This window comes from Oncorhynchus gorbuscha, linkage group LG25 (genome assembly GCF_021184085.1).
Source record: "Oncorhynchus gorbuscha isolate QuinsamMale2020 ecotype Even-year linkage group LG25, OgorEven_v1.0, whole genome shotgun sequence".
Lineage (NCBI taxonomy): Eukaryota > Metazoa > Chordata > Actinopteri > Salmoniformes > Salmonidae > Oncorhynchus > Oncorhynchus gorbuscha.
In genome coordinates this window covers 41367164-41393697 of record NC_060197.1, presented here as the reverse complement: position 1 = coordinate 41393697, position 26534 = coordinate 41367164, and the positions used below count along the sequence as shown (strand labels likewise).

Here is a 26534-nt window from a genome sequence, read left to right as displayed (position 1 = left end):
AAATGCAGGGCTGGACATCAACCTGTTTATCCACTTGTCCTTCAGACAAGGTGATGACTGGAAATGTTGTGATTTTTAATGCAAAAACCACTTTACTAAATAAAATGCATCATTATTCCCATGACATTATTACAGAGAATCAGACTAATTATGCTACCCTCTGCCTATTGGCTACCTAAAAATACAACACTGCCCCTTATAAGCCAAAAAAATAGCTCTTCATCTGACTAGCTTTTCAAAGATGGCTAGAAATGTTGGAGCCAGATAGCTGCCAAAAGGTTGAAAGTACGCACCCGTTAGGATCGTGAGAAAATGTATACGGAAATGGTTAGGATCGTAAGAAAAGCTGTGCATTAAAAAAAATTAAAAGTCCATCTGTGAACATACAACCACTAAACGCTGGTCTGACCAATAGGAAGCCACGCTTCAAGAATGTTTTGATCACCCGGACTGAAATATGTTCCGGTCAGCCTCAGAGAACAACATTGACCTCTAGGGACAGCAATGTTTGATAGAGCAGTCTGACTGAGTGGTGGTAGGCAGCAGCAGGCTCGTAAGCATTCATTCAAACAGCACTTTACTGCGTTTGCCAGCAGCTCTTAGCAATGCTTGTTGCACAGCACCGTTTGACTTCAAGCCTATCAACTCCCGAGGTTAGGCTTATAGGCAATACAAAGTGCCTATAAAAACATACAATAGTCAAAGGTATATGAAAAACAAAATGGTGTAGAGAGAAATAGTCGACACATCATAATTCCTATAATAACTACAATCTAAAACTTCTTAACTGGGAATATTGAACCTCCAGCTTTCATGTGTTCTCATGTTCTGAGCAAGGAACTTCGCTTTCTTACATGGCACATTTGCACTTTTAATTTCTTCTCCAACACTGTGTTTTACATATAAATATATACATAATTTTTTTTAAATTATTATAATAATAAAATAGGCCAATTAATCAGTATCAGCTTATTTTTGGTCCTCCAATAATCGGTATCGGTGTTGAAAAATCATGATGGGTCAACCTCTACCCAAAACCCACAAATCGAGAGCCTCCTGTCGGACTGTATCACAGTCTGGTGCGGTAACTGCACCGCCCTCACCCGCAAGGCTCTCAGAGGGTGGTCCGGTCTGCACAACGCATCACCGGTGAAAAACGACCTGCCCTCCAGGACACCTACATCACCCGATGTCACAGGAAGGCCAAAAAGATCATCAAGGACATCAACCACCCGAGCCACTGCCTGTTCACCCCGCTATCATCCAGACAGCGAGGCCAGTGCAAGTGCATCAAAGCAGGGACCGAGAGACTGAAAAACAGCTTCTATCTCAAGGCCATCAGACTGCTAAACAGCCATCACTAACTCAGAGAGGCTGCCTAGATGCCTAGATAGAGACCCAATCACTGGCCACTTTAATAAATGGATCACTAGTCACTTTAAACAATACCAATTTAAATAATGCCACTTTAATGTTTACATATCTTACATTACTCATATCACATGTATGTACTGTATTTTATACCATCTACTGCACCTTGCCTATGCCACTCGTCCATCGCTCAAACATATATTAATACGTACATATTCTCATTCACCCCTTTAGATGTGTGTATTAGGTAGTTGCTGTGGAATTGTTAGATTATTATTATTATTTATTTATTTATTCATTATTATTGTTCGATATTACTGCACTGTCGGAACTAGAGGCACAAGCATTTCGCTACACTCGCATTAACATCTGTTAACCATGTGCATGTGACCAATACAATTTGATTTGATTTGACAAACACCATGTTACGATTACGGACTCACATTTTAGGCTCGAACAAATCTTGTGTTGCAAATCTGATGTACAATAATACCTTTTAGAGTTTTGGCAGTTTCATCTCACCAACAACAACAAAAAAACATACACCAAACAGCCTGTGAGGAGTAATACGCAAACAAATATAACACCGTATAAAAACAACAGGGAAACCAGAAAAAGGTATCCTGCATGTTCTCTCTATTACTCGTCAGTTGAGTTTACTTCACATTTAGGTAGATAATGTAATGGATTTGTTTCTCCAGCGTGAGTCTAGATGGCCCTGGCTGTGTTATGTCTACAACAGTGAAGTTTGTCCGCTAGGTGTATATCTACAACGTTTACATATCTCTGGGTGACGTGGACATCCCCATGCATGCACCTTATCAACATATGACTCATTCAATATTGCACCATCCCATTCTCTGGGCTCTTTCTGCAATCAACCAGTAGTATCGACCGGGAATAATGACTCATAACCAGTAGTATCCACCAGGAATAATGACTCATAACCAGTAGTATCCACCAGGAATAATGACTCATAACCAGTAGTATCCACCAGGAATAATGACTCATAACCAGTAGTATCTACCAGAATAATGAAGCATAACCAGTAGTATCTACTAGAATAATGAAGCATAACCAGTAGTATCTACCAGGAATAATGACTCATAACCAGTAGTATCCACCAGGAATAATGACTCATAACCAGTAGTATCCACCAGGAATAATGACTCATAACCAGTAGTATCCACCAGGAATAATGACTCATAACCAGTAGTATCTACCAGGAATAATGACTCATAACCAGTAGTATCTACCAGGAATAATGACTCATAACCAGTAGTATCCACCAGGAATAATGACTCATAACCAGTAGTATCTACCAGGAATAATGAAACATAACCAGTAGTATCCACCAGGAATAATGACTCATAACCAGTAGTATCCACCAGGAATAATGACTCATAACCAGTAGTATCCACCAGGAATAATGAATCATAACCAGTAGTATCCACCAGGAATAATGACTCATAACCAGTATCTACCAGGAATAATGACTCATAACCAGTATCTACCAGGAATAATTACTCATAACCAGTAGTATCCACCAGGAATAATGACTCATAACCAGTATCTACCAGGAATAATGACTCATAACCAGTAGTATCCACCAGGAATAATGACTCATAACCAGTAGTATCCACCAGGAATAATGACTCATAACCAGTAGTATCTACCAGGAGTAATGAAACAGCATAATAATATATGTTTGGTAAATCTATGAATTATGTATGATCCCACTGGAGTCTTTGCCACTCAAAATATATTTTTAAATAATATTTTTGATTTGTTTCATATGAATCCAGTCATGAACACATATATATGACGTTGAAATGAACAAGGGAGAGGTTAAAACTTAGGCTAAATCGACAATAACTCTGCTGCAGTGGTCTCATGTAGTCTCCGTTTCGGCTATTCCCTCTCACAGCAACGCTGCTGCCCAGTTAGATAGCTTGTGATCTCCATGCAGCGCCGCGCGCCTTCAGAAAAGCCCCCCTCCGTCTCAAAAGATGCCCTTCTGGAGGCATGCAGTAAGAATTGAATGTGTTCATTCATAGGGTTTGTACGTTTACAGATGTAATTTGAACGTTTCATGTTTCAAGAATGGTTTTCCTTACGATCCTAACAATTTACATATGGATTTTCTTACGATCCTAACGATACGTACGTTCAATCTTTTGGCAGCTATCTGGCTCCATAAGAAATGCACACGTTTTGTGCTCTTGCAGGAAGCAAAATCACTCCCCCATTGACTACAAATGACCTATAACTGGGCTAATAATTCACTCAGTCTCAAAGGATATGAACACAAGTGCACATGGCAGTTCATGTAGCTCTCGCTTTCTCGGTCTGTGAGGAGCACATGCCTGAGTGGTGCCAGTCAATGCAATCCTACTCCGATGCGTTCTGCCTACAACAAAAATCTCTTGCATAGTTAGTTTTGCATTCTAAGTCTTGCATAGTTTGTTTAGTTTCGGTACGTTGCATTGAAAGTGGCTAATATTGCGTTGATTCGATCGCAATTTCCACAGGGAAGGGAAACGTTGATAGTGTTAACAGTGAAAGCTATAGAACGTTGAGGAGTCCAATCTCGTGGTTCTCTGCACGCGTTGATATTGCTTCTGCACAGCAGTCCCGGGGAGAGGGAACATTGGTTATAAATACACTCTGGTTTCATTGGGCCTGGAGTCTGTCCCTAATAGGACGGCTCTCTACCCCCGAAGCCCCTGATGGAGATCACAATCAGCTGCCTAGGGTCAGCAGAACACAGTCTGACAGAGTGATGTGAAACTCTGGGCCTATGTCACAGTCCCACCAAGACTAAGACCTAAGAGAAGAAACTCTCAAAGGATGGACTCTGTGGTCAGGGCAGGGTTACAGTATGCAATCTTGTCATTTAGCAGATACCCTTATCCAGAGTGACTAACAATAAGTGCATTCAGTGTTGAAATTGAAACAAGGGGTTGTTCAAGAGATTAGTTTGGAGAAGGAATCCCTGTTTAATGTTTCAAAGGTATTGGGTTGGTGGCTTGACTGCTGAGTTCTTTGGCGAGGTCCGTTTTTTTTATGGATTTGATATGATTGTACGGTTGAGCTGAATGTTCATTCTGTTTGAAGTGTCAGTTTCCTCAGGATGGTCCCATCACTGTGTGTTCCTCTCTGTAGAGACGGAATGGGTTTGTTTGTTGAAACACTAAAGGAGCTAAATACATAGACACACAGAATTGTGAGGCGGCCCACTTTCGACAGCCACGCTCTCACGTGTAACCCTGAAATTCACCCCTGACCTTACAGCAGCAGATAATACCTGTTTTTTGTAAAATAAAATAAAAGAAGTTAAAGAAACGAAAAAGAAAATGAGTCCCTAAAATACAATGTAAATGTACAATTCCTGATTCCAATTCCTTCCACCAAAATTCTGAGTCCGAGTCAACAAGCCCTAGGGGAGAGGCAAATGTTCACCTTCCTTTCAAACAAATCACTTCATTAATTCCCGCTCTGTTCAGAGAGATAACCATATCAATGCTGAGATGGACGCTGTGCACTTAGCTTCATAACAGAGCAAACTCACAAGACTTTTAGTGGGCTCTTACTAACAACGTTGAGGGACGAACACTGTAAAAATAGCCTAAAAAATATTTCAGCCTCTTCAAAATGTTATAAACATCCATCTTTGAGTAACCCACTCATAAAACCTGTAACAGTAAAGACAGGAGTTTCTCAGAGTCCAATGAAAGCTTATGTAAGTCGCTCTGGATAAGAGCGTCTGCTAAATGACTTAAATGTAATGTAATGCTATGTAAAAAGTGACTTTTCTCTTAAGGACTGTCATCTTCCGGACATAATTTCAGAACACTGTGTTCCGCTCTGGGAGAAAGAGACAAGGGCTTTGTTGAAACACTAAAACAAGTTAAATAAACAGTGGCATTTCATTGAAATGTGAGGAAGTCCACATAGACCTTGGGTGTTTCTCAAACTGCCTACTACCGTGCAGTGAGCACGCAAACTGCAGCGGCGTAGGAGTCCAAATCACAGTATGTGAAACGGAGCACGGAGGGGGCACTTGTGGAAGGTGTACTCCGTTTGTACACGTTTGGAATCACGCGTCGATGCAAGCTTCAACATGAAGCAAAGAAATATGACTCAACCACGTTTTTAAAAAGTACGCACAATTTCTAAAAATCAATGGCAGTTATTATTTGAGCTAAAGCGAGAGAAAATACACTCCGACCTCGAAATGAAAATGTTGCTTATTCACATCTCATATGTTGCCTGACTACAATATTTTATCTTGATACGTTAATAATTTTGGCATGTTTACCTGCCTACGTACCGTAGATAGCAAGTCCACAATAAGTCAATAGGGATAACTGGCTAGCTACAAGCACTTTTCGTTAGCCACAAAGAATTGATAGCTAGCCACGAATAATTGACATCTATCTTGCATAATATTCGTTTTAGGTCATTTTTGCCAGTTTAACTAGCTGGTCAGCTACATAACGATTCACATATAGCTAACTGATAGTTAAGAAGTCAAATAGTTGCTTTGTGTACATCTTGTTTCGATGCTATTGCCATTGCTTTCCTGGCAGGAAGACGCTTCAGTGAATGTGTCAAGAGTGACTAATCCAGTAGGGGAAGTGTGAGTGCTTCTCAAATGTATTGTTTTATGCATTCTCCACACACGCGGTTGAACACTTTTGAGAAACACCCATTGTCACTCAAACAAGCCCCAGCCACCAACCACCCATAGAGATTCACCCTCTCTCCTCTCATCTGAAGGTACTGTACAGTATATGCTCATTAGTCCACCAGTTTCACCATAAACTTCAAACATTTGCTGAGTTGCGAGGTTCTCTCATATAACAAGTTGTTAGAGAGTTCGACAGTTGTGGAACTTCGATATAACAACCACAGGCATTCAGCAGGCGCAGCATGAGCTACCCACCACTGTCCTATATGAACATCCCAGAGTAACCACAGAAAACCACTCTGGTCAGCCATAAAAACGACCAAGAGGTAAGACGTCAGTAGGCCCAGCATGTATAAAAGCACATGAGCTCCGTGACATATCCTCTAACCTCGCTTGGTCTGACGGTCCATGTGATCATTAGTTCTAGCACACTAGCAACCCTGATAATAATAACCACATCAAGGAAACTAAGATGGTTGAGAATTGATGCCTGAACTGTGAAACATCACAGGGGGAAAACATCACCACATTCACAGGGAATAACGTTACAAAAAAAGGTTAAAGGAGGAATAATCCAATCCACAGCTTCATACTACTTGTCAAACATAGATAACGGACACTGTATTCTGGTGGCTGGGGTGGGATTGGCAAGGGGTGTGAGGGGTCCGTGGGTATTCTAGTCCAGGCTCATCCTAAAAACTACTGCTGTACACACCTTTTCTATTCATATACTGGCAACACGCACCCTTACATATATTACAGACTCCTTACTCATTCTGATATTTATTCATGTCTATTTTTATTTTGGGGGGGTTTTCTAGTCAATGATCCTCCTAATTTGCCTTCAGAAAGGGTTCATACCCCTTGACTTATTCCACATCTTGTTGTGTTACAGCCTGAATTCAAAATGGATTACGTTGACGTTTTACCTCACTCATCTAAACACAATACCCCATCGTGCAAATGTATTGAAAATGACATACGGAAATATCTCACTTACATAAGTATTCACACCCCTAAGGCAATACATGTTAGAATCAGAGACGACAGCTGTGAGTCTTTCTGGTTAAGTCTCTAAGAGCTTTGCACACCTGGATTGAACAATATTTGCATGCGATTCTTTCAAAGATTCTTCAAGCTTTGTTAAGTTGTTTGTCGATCATTGCTAGCCAGCCATTTTCAAGTCTTGTCATTGATTTTCACGCAGATTTAAGACAAAACTGTAACTTGGCCACTCAGGAACATTCTTCTTGTTAAGCAACCCCAGTTTAGATTTGGCCTTGTATTCTATGTTATTGTCCTGCTGAAATGGTGAATTATTCTCCCAGTATCTGGTGGAAAGCAGACAACCAGGTTTTCCCCCCTAAGATTTTGCCTGTGATTAGCTTCATTCAGTTTCTTTTTTATCCTGAAATCTCCCAGTCCTTGACGATTACAAGCATACCCATAACATGATGCAGCTGCCATTATGCTTGAAATATGGTACTCAGTAATGTGTTAAGGGAAAATCCAAAACATAACACTTTGTATTACAGACAAAAAGTTAATTGCTTTGCCACATTTTCATGCAGTGTTACTTTAGTGCCTTGTTGTAAACAGGATGCGTGTTTTGGAATATTGTTCTATTCTGTACTGGCTTCCTTCTTTTCACTCTGTCAACTAGTTTAGCATTGTGGAGTAACCACAATGTTGTTGATCCATCATCAGTTCTCTCCTACCACAGCCATTAAACTCTAACTGTTTTAAAGTCACCATTGGCCTCATGGTGAAATCCCTGAGCGGTTTCCTTCCTCTCCGTCAACTGAGTTAGGAAGGACGCCTGTACCTTGTAATGACTGGGTGTATTAATACATAATCCAAGGTGAAGGGGAGGACCTTTTCTATTCATATACTGTCCATACACACCATCCTACATAACTGTCTATATACACTAGAGGTTGGCCGATTAATCGGAATGGCCGATTCATTTGGGCCGATTTAAAGTTTTCATGACAATCGGAAACCGGTATTTTTGAGCGCCGATTTGCAGATATATTTATTTTTATCCCTTTATTTAACTAGGCAAGTCAGTTAAGAACACACTCTTATTTTCAATGACGACCTAGGAACAGTGGGTTAACTGCCTTGTTCAGGGGCAAAACGACAGATTTTCACCTTGTCAGCTCGGGGGATCCAATCTTGCAACCTTACAGTTAACTCGTCCAACACAATAACGACCTGCCTCTCTCTCGTTGCACTCCACAAGGAGACTGCCTGTTACGCAAATGCAGTAAGCCGAGGTAAGTTGCTAGCTAGCATTAAACGTATCTTATAAAAAACAATCAATCATAATCACTAGTTAACTACACATGGTTGATGATATTACTAGATATTATCTAGCGTGTCCTGCGTTGCATATAATCTGACTGAGCATACAAGTATCTAAGTATCTGACTGAGCGGTGGTAGGCAGAAGCAGGTGCGTAAACTTTCATTCAAACAGCACTTTCGTACATTTTGTCAGCACCTCTTCGTTGTGCGTCAAGCATTGCGCTGTTTATGACTTATAATATATAACTATTAGTAACTATAACTACTGTCTATACACACCATCCTATATAACTACTGTCCATACTGTCTATACACACCATCCTATATAACTACTGTCCATACTGTCTATACACACCATCCTATATAACTACTGTCCATACTGTCTATACACACCATCCTATATAACTACTGTCCATACTGTCTATACACACCATCCTATATAACTACTGTCCATACTGTCTATACACACCATCCTATATAACTACTGTCTATACACACCATCCTATATAACTACTGTCTATACACACCATCCTATATAACTACTGTCCATACTGTCTATACACACCATCCTATATAACTACTGTCCATACTGTCTATACACACCATCGTATATAACTACTGTCTATACTGTCTATACACACCATCGTATATAACTACTGTCTATACACACCATCCTATATAACTACTGTCTATACACACCATCCTATATAACTACTGTCTATACACATCATTTCTAATCATACTGTACACTCTCCATAACGTCTACATACACATACTGTATGTATATTTATATTGCGGACTATTACATATTTCTTCATTCCTTTATTGTTGGGATTTGCATGTATTGTTTTGTATTGTTGGAGACAGGAACGAACACTAGAATTTCGCAACACGAGCGATAACATCTGCTAATTGTGTACGCGACTAATACATTTAACTTGACACACACACACACACACACACACACACACACACACACACAGTAGGCCACCATCAGCATCACATGAGGCTTCTGAGGGGAGGACAGCTCATAATCATGGCTGGAACAGAGCAAATGGAATAGTATCAAACACCTGGAAACCATGAGGTTCATGTATCTGATAGCATTCCACTTCAGTCATTACCATGAGTCTGTCCTCCCTAAATCAAAGTGTCACCAACCTCCTTTGGTCAGTACAAGGCCCACTGGGAGGAAAAGCGGACGGTCCCCCTGAAAAGCGGACGTTCCCCCTGAAAAGCGGACGGTCCCCCTGAAAAGCGGACGGTCCCCCTGAAAAGAGGACGGTCCCCCTGAAAAGAGGACGGTCCCCCTGAAAAAAGGACGGTCCCCCTGAAAAAAGGACGGTCTCCCTGAAAAGAGGACGGTCTCCCTGAAAAGAGGACGGTCCCCCTGAAAAGAGGACGGTCTCCCTGAAAAGAGGACAGTCTCCCTGAAAAGAGGACAGTCTCCCTGAAAAGAGGACGGTCTCCCTGAAAAGAGGACGGTCCCCCTGAAAAGCGGACGGTCCCCCTGACTCCCATGCTGTCAAAAATCCCTTTCCACAGTAGATGTGGAAAAGGCAAGTATGATTTCACCTTAATTAAAGATATCACTTTATTTTAAGGAAATGGTTTTTGTCATTTTAAAACAGATGTAAATTATTTATTTCACAAATAGCTTTAACAGATATTACAGAGAGATGTTTGGAAAACTTTGAGACTGGGTTTATAGGCTTATCTTTCAAGTGTGAGTTAAACATTATTTTATTTTTTCATACAAATTTCAAGGCCTAGTTTTACATTTGAATAATTATTCTCCATAAATATTTAAACTGTGGGAAGTGGAAGTTCTGCGGAAATTAGTGTCTTTAATCTCTTATTTCATCACAGATCATTGTCAACTAACAGCCAATAGGGAAAAATCTAGAAGAAGAGCCTTTATATCTGGGCAGGTAACCTTCTATACTTCAGCTAATACCCAGCTGAGTACACACGTCACTATATGTAAATATGAGTTCTGCAAGTCACCTGAAGTTGTTTATGGAGGCCTTATCTATTTGCTCTGGATAAGGATGACAGGAGAAGCAGGCTTTGAATGCCTACTGTCGAACCCATATGCAACCAATCTGGGTCTATGTCTGTGTCGTAGTTCTACAACCATTCTGCTTATAACAATACACAATATTTCACAGGGGACTGAACGCTTTCAACCAAATATTTACTTCGATTTTTTGAAAGCTGTGTGGCAAGCCAGTGCACTTTCAATAGGACCTGTCAACCTTCATACCATTCAGTGGAGAAGAGCACTTTATGCTTGAAGGACTTGTCTTTATTTTTACATGGCTCCAAACATGGCTCCATTTCACTTATGATGCTGTTCAGGGTATACTTAATGAACGTCGGAGACGTCCACAGACCACTTCTATCACGATTCAAAATCATGTGCCAAAAGAGAAACCCAGTGAGCACGTTTCATCTACAAGAGAAACCCCGTGAGCACGTTTCATCTACAAGAGAAACCCAGTGAGCACGTTTCATCTATAAGTAGTTACTACCTATTCTGCCTTCCCACTTACATAAAGACGTGTGTGAAAGTGACAGGGTTCCTCCCACTTATTTCACCACGCCCACTTTCAGACACACTCCACGTATGCAGTAACTCATGACTCCAAAGTCCTGCGCGTCATGGGCAAGGATTTGGCCTGATGGGAAGTTGTGATGTCATCGACCAATAGAGAAGAAAGTAAACAAAGTTAAGTAAATCAGGTGTTATATGAGGTGATAAAAGAAAGGAGACCCGAGTGCCACTTTAACAGTGGATGAAAAGTCTCTGCACTACACCCAACCCAACCCTTTTCCCAGTAGACAGTGTGTATATTTACATCTTAATCCCCGCTGATGCGTATCAAAATAGTGTAGTGGAGGTATACACCATATAAATTAATAAGGCTGATGGAAGAGATCAGAATATTTAGCTTAAAAAAAATGTTGATAAACCATTATTTCTTCCCAGGCGCTAATGTTCCACAATGCAATTTGCGGGGGGGGGAACACCGTTCTAAAAACACATGCAGCGATTTGACGGACAGTAACGGCAATATCCATTAGAAATGTTGACAGATCTAAAGTTCAAACAACTATCATGGAGAACCAATATGACTAGGATAATGCCTTTGGCTGCTAGACAATGAAAGAAAGCGGATCAGAAATCCAATACCGGAGATTTATGACGAAGTCTTCAGGAAACATTTCCCTCAACATTTAGAATGGTGTGATTTTGGCTCAGCTACTTTGAAGCAAGGTAAGACATGCCTCAATATGAAGTTAAAAAAAGTCCAGGTTTCAAACAAATTAGGAACAGGAACAATATAGAGATGGTAATGACAGACCTAACTGTCTTCTGGTAGACGGAAAGCCTTTCCCAAAAAACTTCTCAAGGAAATGTTAACGAGCTACAAAGTAGCCTATGCCTACCTGGCAGAATGACATCAGGATAATTTGCTTCTATCCGGTGGCCTTTTTTGTTGTTGTTACAAACTCCATCTTCATGTGTGCTACAGAAACACTGCGAACCTAACAACAGTGCTAGGTGCGTTCACACTGCACCTTCGCCCAGGGCTAAGAGCCTCCTTAGCCCCTTAGGATAAGGGAGATTTTAGCCCGGGGCTAAGCGAGTCTTCACACTTGCACATTCTAAAGTGGGCTAGCACCAACCTTAGCCCAGGGCTAGCTGGCCCTGTTCCGGAACAGGGTTAGACCGAATTTTCAGGGTTAGCCCCAACGGGTAGTATAACTTTTTCATTATATTTCATTATATCACAACGGTTTGATTTGTCTTATCCTAGCAATTTCTTCTCAGCTAGCTACATAGCCGTCTTTGTATCAAAGATAATTGCGTAATTATCGTATTTCGCCGTCCTAACGTAGTCTTCACTAGCCAGCTAGCTAACGTCCACTGATTAGCTGCACTGGGAAAACTGGGAAAACTATTACACTCAACTGAACGACTTGATTAGTTTAGTGTTAGCTAGCTACATAGCTGTCTTTGCTGTCTTCGTATCATCGTATCCAAGATAATTGTGTTGTTTAGGTTTAGAGTGTGTAGTCTTAGAGTGATTATCTTAATTTACCGAGGTTAGCTAGCCAGCTATTTGTCGTCCTTAACGTAGGTGACTCTGCTAGCTAGCCAACAGCTAGCCAACGCTAGCCAACGTCTTCTGTATAGAACTCAACTACCCGGTCGCATTCACAGGTTGTATCACATTTTCACTTCATTTCATTACAGTACAACGGTTTGATTTGTTTGATCGTAGCTAGCTACTTAGCTAGCTACATAGCCGTCTTTGTATCAAAGATAATTGTGTAGTCTAGAGCGATTTTCTAGGTTCGCTAGCCATCTATTGTCGTTCTTTTAACGCAACGTAACGTAAACAACACTGCTAGCTAGCCTGCTAGCCCCGAATAGCAACACTGCAGAAACTATTACACTCAACGGAACGACTTGATTAGTGTAGTGTCAACAACGCACCCACTGCCAGCTGGCCTACTTCAGCAGTACTGTATCATTTTAATCATTTTAGTCAATAAGATTCTTGCTACGTAGCTTAACTTTCTGAACATTCGAGACGTGTAGTCCACTTGTCATTCCAATCTCCTTTGCATTAGCGTAGCCTCTTCTGTAGCCTGTCAACTATGTGTTCTGTTTATCCCTGTTCTCTCCTCTCTGCACAGACCATACAAACGCTCCTCACCGCGTGGCCGCGGCCACCCTACTCTGGTGGTCCCAGCGCGCACGACCCACGTGGAGTTCCAGGTCTCCGGTAGCCTCTGGAACTGCCAATCTGCGGTCAACAAGGCAGAGTTCATCTCAGCCTATGCCTCCCTCCAGTCCCTCGACTTCTTGGCACTGACGGAAACATGGATCACCACAGACAACACTGCTACTCCTACTGCTCTCTCTTCGTCCGCCCACGTGTTCGCGCACACCCCGAGAGCGTCTGGTCAGCGGGGTGGTGGCACCGGGATCCTCATCTCTCCCAAGTGGTCATTCTCTCTTTCTCCCCTTACCCATCTGTCTATCGCCTCCTTTGAATTCCATGCTGTCACAGTTACTAGCCCTTTCAAGCTTAACATCCTTATCATTTATCGCCCTCCAGGTTCCCTCGGAGAGTTCATCAATGAGCTTGATGCCTTGATAAGCTCCTTTCCTGAGGACGGCTCACCTCTCACAGTTCTGGGCGACTTTAACCTCCCCACGTCTACCTTTGACTCTTTCCTCTCTGCCTCCTTCTTTCCACTCCTCTCCTCTTTTGACCTCACCCTCTCACCTTCCCTCCCTACTCACAAGGCAGGTAATACGCTCGACCTCATCTTTACTAGATGCTGTTCTTCCACTAACCTCATTGCAACTCCCCTCCAAGTCTCCGACCACTGCCTTGTATCCTTTTCCCTCTCGCTCTCATCCAACACCTCCCACACTGCCCCTACTCGGATGGTATCGCGCCGTCCCAACCTTCGCTCTCTCTCCCCCGCTACTCTCTCCTCTTCCATCCTATCATCTCTTCCCTCCGCTCAAACCTTCTCCCACCTATCTCCTGATTCTGCCTCCTCAACCCTCCTCTCCTCCCTCTCTGCATCCCTTGACTCTCTATGTCCCCTATCCTCCAGGCCGGCTCGGTCCTCCCCTCCCGCTCCGTGGCTCGATGACTCATTGCGAGCTCACAGAACAGGGCTCCGGGCAGCCGAGCGGAAATGGAGGAAAACTCGCCTCCCTGCGGACCTGGCATCCTTTCACTCCCTCCTCTCTACATTTTCCTCCTCTGTCTCTGCTGCTAAAGCCACTTTCTACCACGCTAAATTCCAAGCATCTGCCTCTAACCCTAGGAAGCTCTTTGCCACCTTCTCCTCCCTCCTGAATCCTCCGCCCCCCCCCCCCCTCCCTCTCTGCAGATGACTTCGTCAACCATTTTGAAAAGAAGGTCGACGACATCCGATCCTCGTTTGCTAAGTCAAACGACACCGCTGGTTCTGCTCACACTGCCCTACCCTGTGCTCTGACCTCTTTCTCCCCTCTCTCTCCAGATGAAATCTCGCGTCTTGTGACGGCCGGCCGCCCAACAACCTGCCCGCTTGACCCTATCCCCTCCTCTCTTCTCCAGACCATTTCCGGAGACCTTCTCCCTTACCTCACCTCGCTCATCAACTCATCCCTGACCGTTGGCTACGTCCCTTCCGTCTTCAAGAGAGCGAGAGTTGCACCCCTTCTGAAAAAACCTACACTCGATCCCTCCGATGTCAACAATTACAGACCAGTATCCCTTCTTTCTTTTCTCTCCAAAACTCTTGAACGTGCCGTCCTTGGCCAGCTCTCCCGCTATCTCTCTCTGAATGACCTTCTTGATCCAAATCAGTCAGGTTTCAAGACTAGTCATTCAACTGAGACTGCTCTCCTCTGTATCACGGAGGCGCTCCGCACTGCTAAAGCTAACTCTCTCTCCTCTGCTCTCATCCTTCTAGATCTATCGGCTGCCTTCGATACTGTGAACCATCAGATCCTCCTCTCCACCCTCTCCGAGTTGGGCATCTCCGGCGCGGCCCACGCTTGGATTGCGTCCTACCTGACAGGTCGCTCCTACCAGGTGGCGTGGCGAGAATCTGTCTCCTCACCACGCGCTCTCACCACTGGTGTCCCCCAGGGCTCTGTTCTTGGCCCTCTCCTATTCTCGCTATACACCAAGTCACTTGGCTCTGTCATAACCTCACATGGTCTCTCTTATCATTGCTATGCAGACGACACACAATTAAGCTTCTCCTTTCCCCCTTCTGATGACCAGGTGGCGAATCGCATCTCTGCATGTCTGGCAGACATATCAGTGTGGATGACGGATCACCACCTCAAGCTGAACCTCGGCAAGACGGAGCTGCTCTTCCTCCCGGGGAAGGACTGCCCGTTCCATGATCTCGCCATCATGGTTGACAACTCCATTGTGTCCTCCTCCCAGAGCGCCAAGAACCTTGGCGTGATCCTGGACAACACCCTGTCGCTCTCAACTAACATCAAGGCGGTGGCCCGTTCCTGTAGGTTCATGCTCTACAACATCCGCAGAGTACGACCCTGCCTCACACAGGAAGCGGCGCAGGTCCTAATCCAGGCACTTGTCATCTCCCGTCTGGATTACTGCAACTCGCTGTTGGCTGGGCTCCCTGCCTGTGCCATTAAACCCCTTCAACTCATCCAGAACGCCGCAGCCCGTCTGGTGTTCAACCTTCCCAAGTTCTCTCACGTCACCCCGCTCCTCCGTTCTCTCCACTGGCTTCCAGTTGAAGCTCGCATCCGCTACAAGACCATGGTGCTTGCCTACGGAGCTGTGAGGGGAACGGCACCTCAGTACCTCCAGGCTCTGATCAGGCCCTACACCCAAACAAGGGCACTGCGTTCATCCACCTCTGGCCTGCTCGCCTCCCTACCACTGAGGAAGTACAGCTCCCGCTCAGCCCAGTCAAAACTGTTCGCTGCCCTGGCCCCCCAATGGTGGAACAAACTCCCTCACGACGCCAGGACAGTGGAGTCAATCACCACCTTCCGGAGACACCTGAAACCCCACCTCTTTAAGGAATACCTAGGATAGGTTAAGTAATCCCTCTCACCCCACCCCCCCTAAGTTTTAGATGCACTATTGTTAAGTGACTGTCCCACTGGATGTCATAAGGTGAATGCACCAATTTGTAAGTCGCTCTGGATAAGAGCGTCTGCTAAATGACTTAAATGTAATGTAAATGTAAACACATTGCCAGTGTGAAACAGGGTCAAGAACAACACCTAGAATGCTCGCTGTCCAATCACAAAAGCTGCCCTGTCACCTAATTGCCATATGCTGCAAGACGTTCTGCACCTTATTTTGATAAGTACCGTGACATACCATTTCTCCTTCCATCCGAGGATAAAAAAACAACATACTTTCATCCATGCAGAAACATTGGTCGCTATGCCTAACAGAAATGGTGACTATGCAAGCTGGCTAAAATCTTCTCACTTAGCCAAGTGTTATAAATGTTATTTATAAATGAGGGATACCTGGAGAAAAATCAAGACATCTCTGAAATAAAAAATGGATGGCCTTTTGCCTTCAGTAAAATGTATATTTTACACGACTCTACCTGAACAATAGAAAGAACACTTTATTTGCATTATGAGTTGATAGCAGAAGAACATGCCTACCGTTTGCAGTCACACCTAGGACAGACCAGAGCCTTAGAGATGCAGTTTTAGAAACGGTTATTTATTTTGTAAGCATTATATGGAAAAGTAGCCACGAGGCTGTGGATGAAAAGACTATAGAATTATAATAAAAGGACTGTATGAACCCATCATCTTATTTGCGGTCTGAGAAAAAAAGGGGGAAAAAGCCTTTTAAAGACGCATTTCATTCAATTCTACGTTGTTTTACATGACTGGAGACAAGCAGAATATTTCTTAATGCCACAACAGAGCATGACAACGAATGAGCACATTTTTATTTAACCTTTATTTAACCAGGCAAGTCAGTTAAGAACAAATTCTTATTTTCAATGACGAAGGAACAGTGGGTTAACTGCCTGTTCAGGGGCAGAACTACAGATTTGTACCTTGTCAGCACGGGGATTTGAACTTGTCAGCTCGGGATTTGAACTTGCAACCTTCCGGTTACTAGTCCAACGCTCTAACCACTAGGCTACCCTGCCGCGTGCTGCAGCACCAGAGACCTTTTGATTTCTATACAGGCTGTTGTTTTTTTAAATTATGATTGTCTAAGTTTGGAACTGTGATGAAGTTGTCTATCAACTGTAAACATGGAGCTCAACAGAACCAGTTACAACTGAGGTATCCGGGCAACAATGAATTCGATAAAAGGCCATCAGTTGTTTAACACAGCAGCCGCATATCATCAGGTAGGTCTATATGCAGTAACCTTTTTTAATTTGGGAAACTATCATTTTCTAAAATTATTCTATTTTATTCCATGATATTGTTGTTACAAAACAGATGTGTTGGCTGTGATTAGGTTATGGGGAATGTAAGAGCAGCTGCTTGCCTAAAACAACAAACTAAGCGTGCATAGCTCACCACATGATCCTCAAACCAAAGACTGGCGAAAGTCGCATGTCACAAACGCGTCACAATGTATTTCTTAAATGACAGAATATATCCATGAACAATTTATTTTGGTTCCTTTTCAGGCTACCTGGCTTGATCCTGACGGATTTGGGACCAACCGCCTCGATTCGGTCTGAAAATGTTTTTTTTGGTGTTTGTTTGTTTTTTTACATTGGATAAGAGTAGAGACTTAGAGCTACAAAATAGTATATCATACACTGCAAATGAGGAACAATGGAAAAGTAATTCTGCTTTGAAATTAGATAAACTTGTAACACCACTTTGAGAAAATGGGCCTTAAATATTGTTACACCTACTGGAGAGCCTTTCTTTGTCGACACCTATTCGGCATCATTCACACCCTCTTAAGCCTTAGCCCCATCCATCTCTGAAGCCTTAGCCCCATCCATCTCTGAAGCCTTAGCCCCATCCATCTCTGAAGCCTTAGCCCCATCCATCTCTGAAGCCTTAGCCCCATCCATCTCTGAAGCCTTAGCCCCATCCATCTCTGAAGCCTTAGCCCCATCCATCTCTGAAGCCTTAGCCCCATCCATCTCTGAAGCCTTAGCCATCTCATCCCCATCCATCTCTTAAGCCTTAGCCCCATCCATCTCTGAAGCCTTAGCCCCATCCATCTCTGAAGCCTTAGCCCCATCCATCTCTGAAGCCTTAGCCCCATCCATCTCTGAAGCCTTAGCCCCATCCATCTCTGAAGCCTTAGCCCCATCCATCTCTGAAGCCTTAGCCCCATCCATCTCTGAAGCCTTAGCCCCATCCATCTCTGAAGCCTTAGCCCCATCCATCTCTGAAGCCTTAGCCCCATCCATCTCTGAAGCCTTAGCCCCATCCATCTCTGAAGCCTTAGCCCCATCCATCTCTGAAGCCTTAGCCCCATCCATCTCTGAAGCCTTAGCCCCATCCATCTCTGAAGCCTTAGCCCCATCCATCTCTTTAAGAATTCCCCTGAGGCGATGTGCTAAACAGAGTGAGTAAGGTAGTGTAGTAAACAACCAAAGATTTGAAGACTAAAAGTGTTGAAAGTAGTAGCCTACAATAAGGGAAACTCCAGGTAAAAATACCTGTTATCTAGTCCTTGGCCTTTATCCTAATCTTACTTGGTGCAGGTCATGTTGTTATTTTGATTATGATTTTTCAACGCCGATAACGATTATTGGAGGACCAAAAAAGATGATACTGATTAAATCGGACTATTTTTTTTCATCTTTATTTTTTATGTATTAGTAATAATGACAATTACAACAATACTGAATGAACACTTATTTTAACTTAATATAATACATCAATAAAATCAATTTTGCCTCAAGTAAATAATGAAACATGTTCAATTTGGGTTAAATAATGCAACAACAAAGTGTTGAAGAAGAAAGTAAAAGTGCAATATGTGCTATGTAAGAAAGCTAACGTTTGAGTTCCTTGCTCAGAACATGAGAACATATGAAAGCTGGTGGTTCCTTTTAACATGAGTCTTCAATATTCCCAGGTAAGAAGTTTTAGGTTGTAGTTATTATAGGAATTATAGGACTATTTCTCTCTATACCATTTGTATTTCATATACCTTTGACTATTGGATGTTATTATAGGCACTCATTGTAGCTGGGGATTTTAACAAGGCTAATCTGAAAACAAGACTCCCTGCTGTTTGAATGAATGCTTATGAGCCTGCTGGTGCCTACCATCGCTCAGTCAGACTGCTCTATCAAATCATAGACTTAATTATAACATAATAACACACAGAAATGCGAGCCTTAGGTCATTAATATGGTCGAATCCAGAAACTATCATCTCAAAAACAAAATGTTTATTCTTTCAGTGAAATACGGAACCGTTCCCGTATTTATCGAACAGGTGGCATCCATCAGTCTAAATATTCCTGTTACATTGCACAACCTTCAATGTTATGTCATAATTACGTAAAATTCTGGCAAATTAGTTCACAATGAGCCAGGCGGCCCAAACTGTTTCATATACCCTGACTCTGTGCAATGAACGCAAGAGAAGTGACACAATTTTACCTGGTTAATATTGCCTGCTAACCTGGATTTCTTTTAGCTAAATATGCAGGTTTAAAAATATATACTTGTGTATTGATTTTAAGAAAGGCATTGATGTTTATGGTTAGGTACATGTTGGAGCAACGACAGTCCTTTTTCGCGAATGCGCACTGCATTGATTATATGCAATGCAGGACACGCTAGATAAACGAGTAATATCATCAACCATGTGTAGTTATATATAACTAGTGATTATGATTGATTAAGTTTAATGCTAGCTAGTAACTTACCTTGGCTTCTTACTGCATTCGCGTAACAGGCAGGCTCCTCGTGAGGCAGGTGGTTAGAGCATTGGACTAGTTAACTGTAAGGTTGCAAGATTGAATCCCAGAGCTGACAAGGTACAAATCTGTTGTTCTGTCCCTGAACAGGAAGTTAACCCACTGTTCCCAGGCCGTCATTGAAAATAAGAATGTGTTCTTAACTGACTTGCCTGGTTAAATAAAGATGAAATAAAAGGTGTAATATATATATATATATAATTTTATTTTTTATTTGGCAATATCGGCATCCAAAATTTCCCTAATTAATCGGCCATTCCGATTAATCGGTCGACCTCTATTCTTCACATTACCATCTCTGGTAAACACACACTATATCAAATTTTAAAATTCACATGTTCCAGAAGGCATTTCAGCCCCAAAAATGGATTTTGACATTATATACAGTATAATGCCTCTCCTGTAAAGTAGTGACTTGCGACATACACCTAGCTTCTTTAAACAGGTCACATTTAGAGTTAGTATGTTGTTTAATAGCCTATTGAAATGTCGAAAGTCAATTGATAGTGACAGAATCACACACCAAGCAAAAAAAGAAATACAATTTAAATGTCTCCTGGGCTATTGAAGGTCCAAATGTCAGAGACAAACTGGACTGGAGTCACACTTTTATTTTTTTATTTTACATTTAACTTTTATTTAACTAGGGACATCAGTTAAGAACAAATTCTTACTTACAATGATGGCCTACCGGGGAACAGTGGGTTAACTGCTTTGTTCAGCTCTGGGATTTGATCCAGCAACATTTAGGTTACTGGCCCACCGCTCTAACCACTAGGCTACCTGCCGCCCCCTACACTCTAACCACTAGGCTACCTGCCGCCCCTCCACTCTAACCACTAGGCTACCTGCCGCCCCTACACTCTAACCACTAGGCTACCTGCCGCCCCTACACTCTAACCACTAGGCTACCTGCCGCCCCTCCACTCTAACCACTAGGCTACCTGCCGCCCTCCACTCTAACCACTAGGCTACCTGCCGCCCCTCCACTCTAACCACTAGGCTACCTGCCGCCCCTACACTCTAACCACTAGGCTACCTGCCGCCCCTACACTCTAACCACTAGGCTACCTGCCGCCCCTCCACTCTAACCACTAGGCTACCTGCCGCCCCTCCACTCTAACCACTAGGCTACCTGCCGCCCCTCCACTCTAACCACTAGGCTACCTGCCGCCCCTCCACTCTAACCACTAGGCTACCTGCCGCCCCTCCACTCTAACCACTAGGCTACCTGCCGCCCCTCCACTCTAACCACTAGGCTACCTGCCGCCCCTACACTCTAACCACTAGGCTACCTGCCGCCCCTACACTCTAACCACTAGGCTACCTGCCGCCCCTACACTCTAACCACTAGGCTACCTGCCGCCCCTACACTCTAACCACTAGGCTACCTGCCGCCCCTACACTCTAACCACTAGGCTACCTGCCGCCTCTACACTCTAACCACTAGGCTACCTGCCGCCCCTACACTCTAACCACTAGGCTACCTGCCGCCCCTACACTCTAACCACTAGGCTACCTGCCGCCCCTACACTCTAACCACTAGGCTACCTGCCGCCCCTACACTCTAACCACTAGGCTACCTGCCGCCCCTACACTCTAACCACTAGGCTACCTGCCGCCCCTCCACTCTAACCACTAGGCTACCTGCCGCCCCTCCACTCTAACCACTAGGCTACCTGCCGCCCCTCCACTCTAACCACTAGGCTACCTGCCGCCCCTCCACTCTAACCACTAGGCTACCTGCCGCCCCTCCACTCTAACCACTAGGCTACCTGCCGCCCCTCCACTCTAACCACTAGGCTACCTGCCGCCCTCCACTCTAACCACTAGGCTACCTGCCGCCCCTCCACTCTAACCACTAGGCTACCTGCCGCCCCTACACTCTAACCACTAGGCTACCTGCCGCCCCTACACTCTAACCACTAGGCTACCTGCCGCCTCTACACTCTAACCACTAGGCTACCTGCCACCTCTACACTCTAACCACTAGGCTACCTGCCGCCCCTACACTCTAACCACTAGGCTACCTGCCGCCCCTACACTCTAACCACTAGGCTACCTGCCGCCCCTACACTCTAACCACTAGGCTACCTGCCGCCCCTCCACTCTAACCACTAGGCTACCTGCCGCCCCTCCACTCTAACCACTAGGCTACCTGCCGCCCCTCCACTCTAACCACTAGGCTACCTGCCGCCCCTCCACTCTAACCACTAGGCTACCTGCCACCTCTACACTCTAACCACTAGGCTACCTGCCGCCCCTCCACTCTAACCACTAGGCTACCTGCCGCCCCTACACTCTAACCACTAGGCTACCTGCCGCCTCTACACTCTAACCACTAGGCTACCTGCCACCTCTACACTCTAACCACTAGGCTACCTGCCGCCTCTACACTCTAACCACTAGGCTACCTGCCGCCCTACACTCTAACCACTAGGCTACCTGCCGCCCCTACACTCTAACCACTAGGCTACCTGCCGCCCCGACATTTTTACAGCTTGTTTCTTGTTCATTGTGAACTAAAGCGTCGTTATAGATCGTTTTATATAAACAGGTCCAATATTTTTTGTTTTATCTTAAGCTAACAAAGGGTAGGCCTATGCTTTTAGACATTTTCTTGAACAAAACCAACAATAGCCTCAGATACACCCCTCAATTCAAGCCCTGGTTTTAACTTAACACACTAAGCGCTACAGTGACACAGCTATTGAAGAGGTGCACAGTGATTGAACGAATTGGCTGACAAAGTCTATGGATAGTCGATTATAATGTTGTATATCAAACAGGTAGGCCTACATCTTATTTCTTGAATAGGAAGAAATAGGCTCCAACACAAAGCCCTCTTGTTGTTAGTAGCTTAAGGTCAAATTCAAATGTTTAAATTAATATATCTTCTCAAATTAGCCTACTTTCAGCACCCATGAACTGTCCATCTCTCTCTCCGGCTGCCGCATCATAGTGATGGAAGATATGTAAATTACTTGAAAATGACTTGTGAGGTTAATAACTCATAAATAGCTTCATTATGGGCAACGAAACATATTGTTTTTATTCAAATCAATTCAAGCAGTAGCAAGCTAACTTGTATATTTTTATTGCAATTTGTAAGTCGCTCTGGATAAGAGCGTCTGCTAAATGACTTAAATGTAAATGTTAAATGTCTAACCTCTGGTCCTCCTCATCTTCGCACTCTCCCTCTCAAACTGAACATCAGTAGAACCTCCCCCAAACTCTGTAGCTCAAGGACAGAAAAAGCTACATTTTCCTGTTTCCATAGCTTTCATATTGACATGTAATTAGATATATCCAAGATAATACTTATTGCACGATTTCGCCTGAATCCGAAAAGTCGATGTCTCGTTTGTGCACTGCACAGCGTTCTCTGTACAGGGCGAGATCGAATTTCAAAAGTGAAACATTGTTTCCGAGGTCAGACAGTAACATTTATACAAACCATCACTGTTGGAAATCAAATGCTAATCCAGAAGCAAGAGGGGGAAAAAATGTGTTAATAACGGTCTTATAACATTATAACACTGGTGCGTGACAGAGATAGAATGTTGGGTGCATGTTGTGCTTGTCAGTAAGCCCTGGGCTTTGGAATATACGTGTGAATCCTTAGCCCAGGGCTAAAGCTTAGTCCAGGGTAAATAAATGTTTGTGTGAACACAAGCTGGCCCAGGGGCAGGAAAAAATGTAACCTTCATGTCAGTTAAGAACAAATTCTTATTTACAATGACGTCCTACATCGGCCAAACCCAGACGAAGCAGGGCCAATTGTGCGCCGCCCTATGGGACTCCCAATCACGGCCGGTTGTGAACCAGCCTGGATTCGAACCAGGGTGTCTGTAGTGACGCCTCAAGCACTGAGATGCATTGCCTTAGACCGCTGCGCCACTCAGGAGCCCAAGACAGCCTGGGACTAAGAACAATGCAGTGTGAAAATGCCTTTAGAGACGTCTAAGGTGGTTTAAGCATTGTTGTGGACTTAAAACAACAAAGTTGGATGTTCTTTCTATTAAAACAGGGTCACAGAGCGAAAACCTGAAAACAATGGGAAATCCTGTGAATGAGCAGACAGCCTCATTTATCTATTATAATAGTAGGCCTATACTATTAGCCTATACAGTACAGCTTGGGTTGCACTCTTAGAAAGAAGGCGCGATCTATAACCTAAAAGGGAAAGGTGACTGCCTACGTAGACAACTCCAGCTTACCATCAGTCTCTCAGAAAGACTGTGCGTCAGGGTGGCATTATGCGAGAATGCGAAGCGATAAACAGGCGTGAATAATCGGTAACAGTGTCTCTTGGATTGGCACACTTACCTGTAGTGGCTACAATTGCGGCATTAGAAGCACGGGTCGACAGATCGGTTGAGTAACTGCTTTCCAATCCCAGTACCGCAGAGATGACGAGTCCACGTAGCAATAGAAGCACTGCTTGGTAGAAGTAACTCATCGTGGGAGAAGCCACTAATTATTTTCCGTGTGAAGAGAGAATACAAAAATAATGTCTATTCCGAAATGGAACGCTTTCTCCAAGGATTCCGCCGGGTGTAAAGACTACCTGGAGAATTGCGTTTGGGGTATAAATATTCGAATATGTCGAGCCACAAGAATGAAACGTCAGACGACAGTTAGATAAAATGCATCACCCTTAAAAAACCCGCTGTGTTTAGATAAATACCACATATGAATAGATAACAGCGAAATAGACTAGGAGCTGTTGGTGTTTAGAAATGCTCCACTATTTGCATCTATAGGCTGTAGATAATGACAATGAATAGGCTAGGCCTATCTACAAAAAAAAATATCCAATTCAAGAGTTCGCAACGTCAAAAATTAGGCCATAATACTTCAAAAGTCCATCCAAAAACGATAGGCCTGCTCCAGTGCGTGGCATGAAGTAGGCTAGACCTCAAGCGACTCCCCTCATGCGTTACTCAGATCTTATAGAACGATTTCAAGCTCGCTCTATGAGACAAACCGGTAGCACACTCTACTTTGAAGTCAACTTCCAAAGAAAAAAGTGCCAATGGGTAGAGGTATGGTATCTTCTGTCTGAAAAAACACACGACCAAATGAATTGGCTCCAGCTCGCTGCCAGGAAATAATACGCGGTGTGTCCAACGCGGTTTAAAGGACAATGTATCCGATCCTCATGGTTGAATAAAGACAGAATAGTAACCTATCTGTACTTCCACATACAGTATGAACACACCGGGCCTGCTTTCAGCATATCGAAGACGCAGTGAGGGGTCCGCCTCCTCAAATGAAACGTATTCATCAGCTTCTCCCTGTCGCCCTATCCCCTCCAGTTTCACCACCGCGTCCACATACGACAGCTGACCACGACGACGTTTACTCTCTTTTCCTATTCAAAGTTAATGTCAAGTTTCCATTCCTTCGTTTGACAACATCTGTTCGTCTACCTCCCCTGGCGTCGTAGCTCAACTGCTTGCCTTTGCCGGCTGATGCAGAACTGAAGACATGGGGCGGAAGTCGGTCACTAGACATCAGCCACAGCAAATGTATTGAGTGAGTTCATTTTGCATTGCCCGCTGCCCCGGATGGTTTATCTCTCTTTAGGACGAACGGAATCGGCTAAAATACGTAAACTCGGTTCACCCGGGGCACCGGCCGATTCAAAACGAACTCGCCCATTCTTTCCCTGATGTGTGGAGGAGTTTTTACGCGGGGATGATATGCTAGGCTACATAGTAACAATTTGCCGTGGGGGTTTGGCGGCTACATAGTGTCGTGTTCTGAACACTGCGGAAGCCCACGCCAAAGACTCACTTTCCCCCAGGGGCTTGTCCCTATGTTCAACTGCCTTCAAAGCAGAGGAATTATCAGCAACTTCGTGGGTGTTTTCTCGACACCTTGACGAGGTTCATCTGCCACTTCCCTATTTGTTTTGCTTCCCATTGTGCGACACCTATCGAATCATCCACGGTTTCCTCCTTGCTGAGCTCTGTCATTGGTCAGACTGTCCAACATGGCAGAGTGTGATTGGTTAATCGAGACATCCTTTGCCACTTTTTAACACGCGTCTCATACATGTATAGATCAGCCTGTATCGATCAAACAATGCATTGGCCAGCATTTCTGTAGCCCCGAGCTCTCTAACCCTGTTTTCGGCGAGTCATCCTGTACATTTTCACTCCAACCAAAATTTAGCACACACGATGATAATAGAAAGTCGGTTGATAAACAATCAGGTCAGCAACACCTGGGTTGGGAGCAAAAACCCACAAAAGGTCATGTAGCCTATTGGCAACAAAATAAAATCATAGTATTAGCTGTCAGATGACAGCGGGTTTAATTAAAACATTTTTTAAAATTATATTAGGAGACCGATTTTAATGCAGTAGCCCATAAACCCATTGGGCACAGACGTCAATTCAATGTCTATTCCACGTTGAAATGACATGGACACAACGTTGATTAAAGCAGTGTGTGCCCAGTGGGAAGTCTGCATTCATGGTCTGAAGAAAATTGTTAGCCAGGCTACAGTAGACTAATATATCCCCATTTATATCCCCATTTAGCTATACATTTCATTAGACTAATAGTAATGACTCATATACATATAGGCTTCTGTACATCCGAACAGTGGCTAATTATAGGCTACATGTTCATGTTATAGCCTAAAACAAATGCCAGATGGACAGATTCATCGTTAGCCCAGTG

At 43.8% G+C, this 26534-nt stretch overlaps 1 protein-coding gene across 2 annotated transcripts in view; it reads right to left on the bottom strand.

Moving 5' to 3' along the window:
• LOC124014209 (stromal interaction molecule 2-like) overlaps nt 1-25674 on the bottom strand; it is a 97882-nt gene extending 72208 nt beyond the window's left edge. Inside the window, exon 1 of one of the 2 annotated variants that reach the window (XM_046328978.1) lies at nt 24168-25674. In XM_046328978.1, the coding sequence (XP_046184934.1) occupies nt 24168-24300 (133 nt within the window). In that variant the 5' untranslated portion in view covers nt 24301-25674. The remainder of the gene's footprint in view (nt 1-24167) is intronic. The other variant, XM_046328979.1, reaches the window with a different exon arrangement.
• Between the last annotated feature and the right edge of the window lie 860 nt (nt 25675-26534).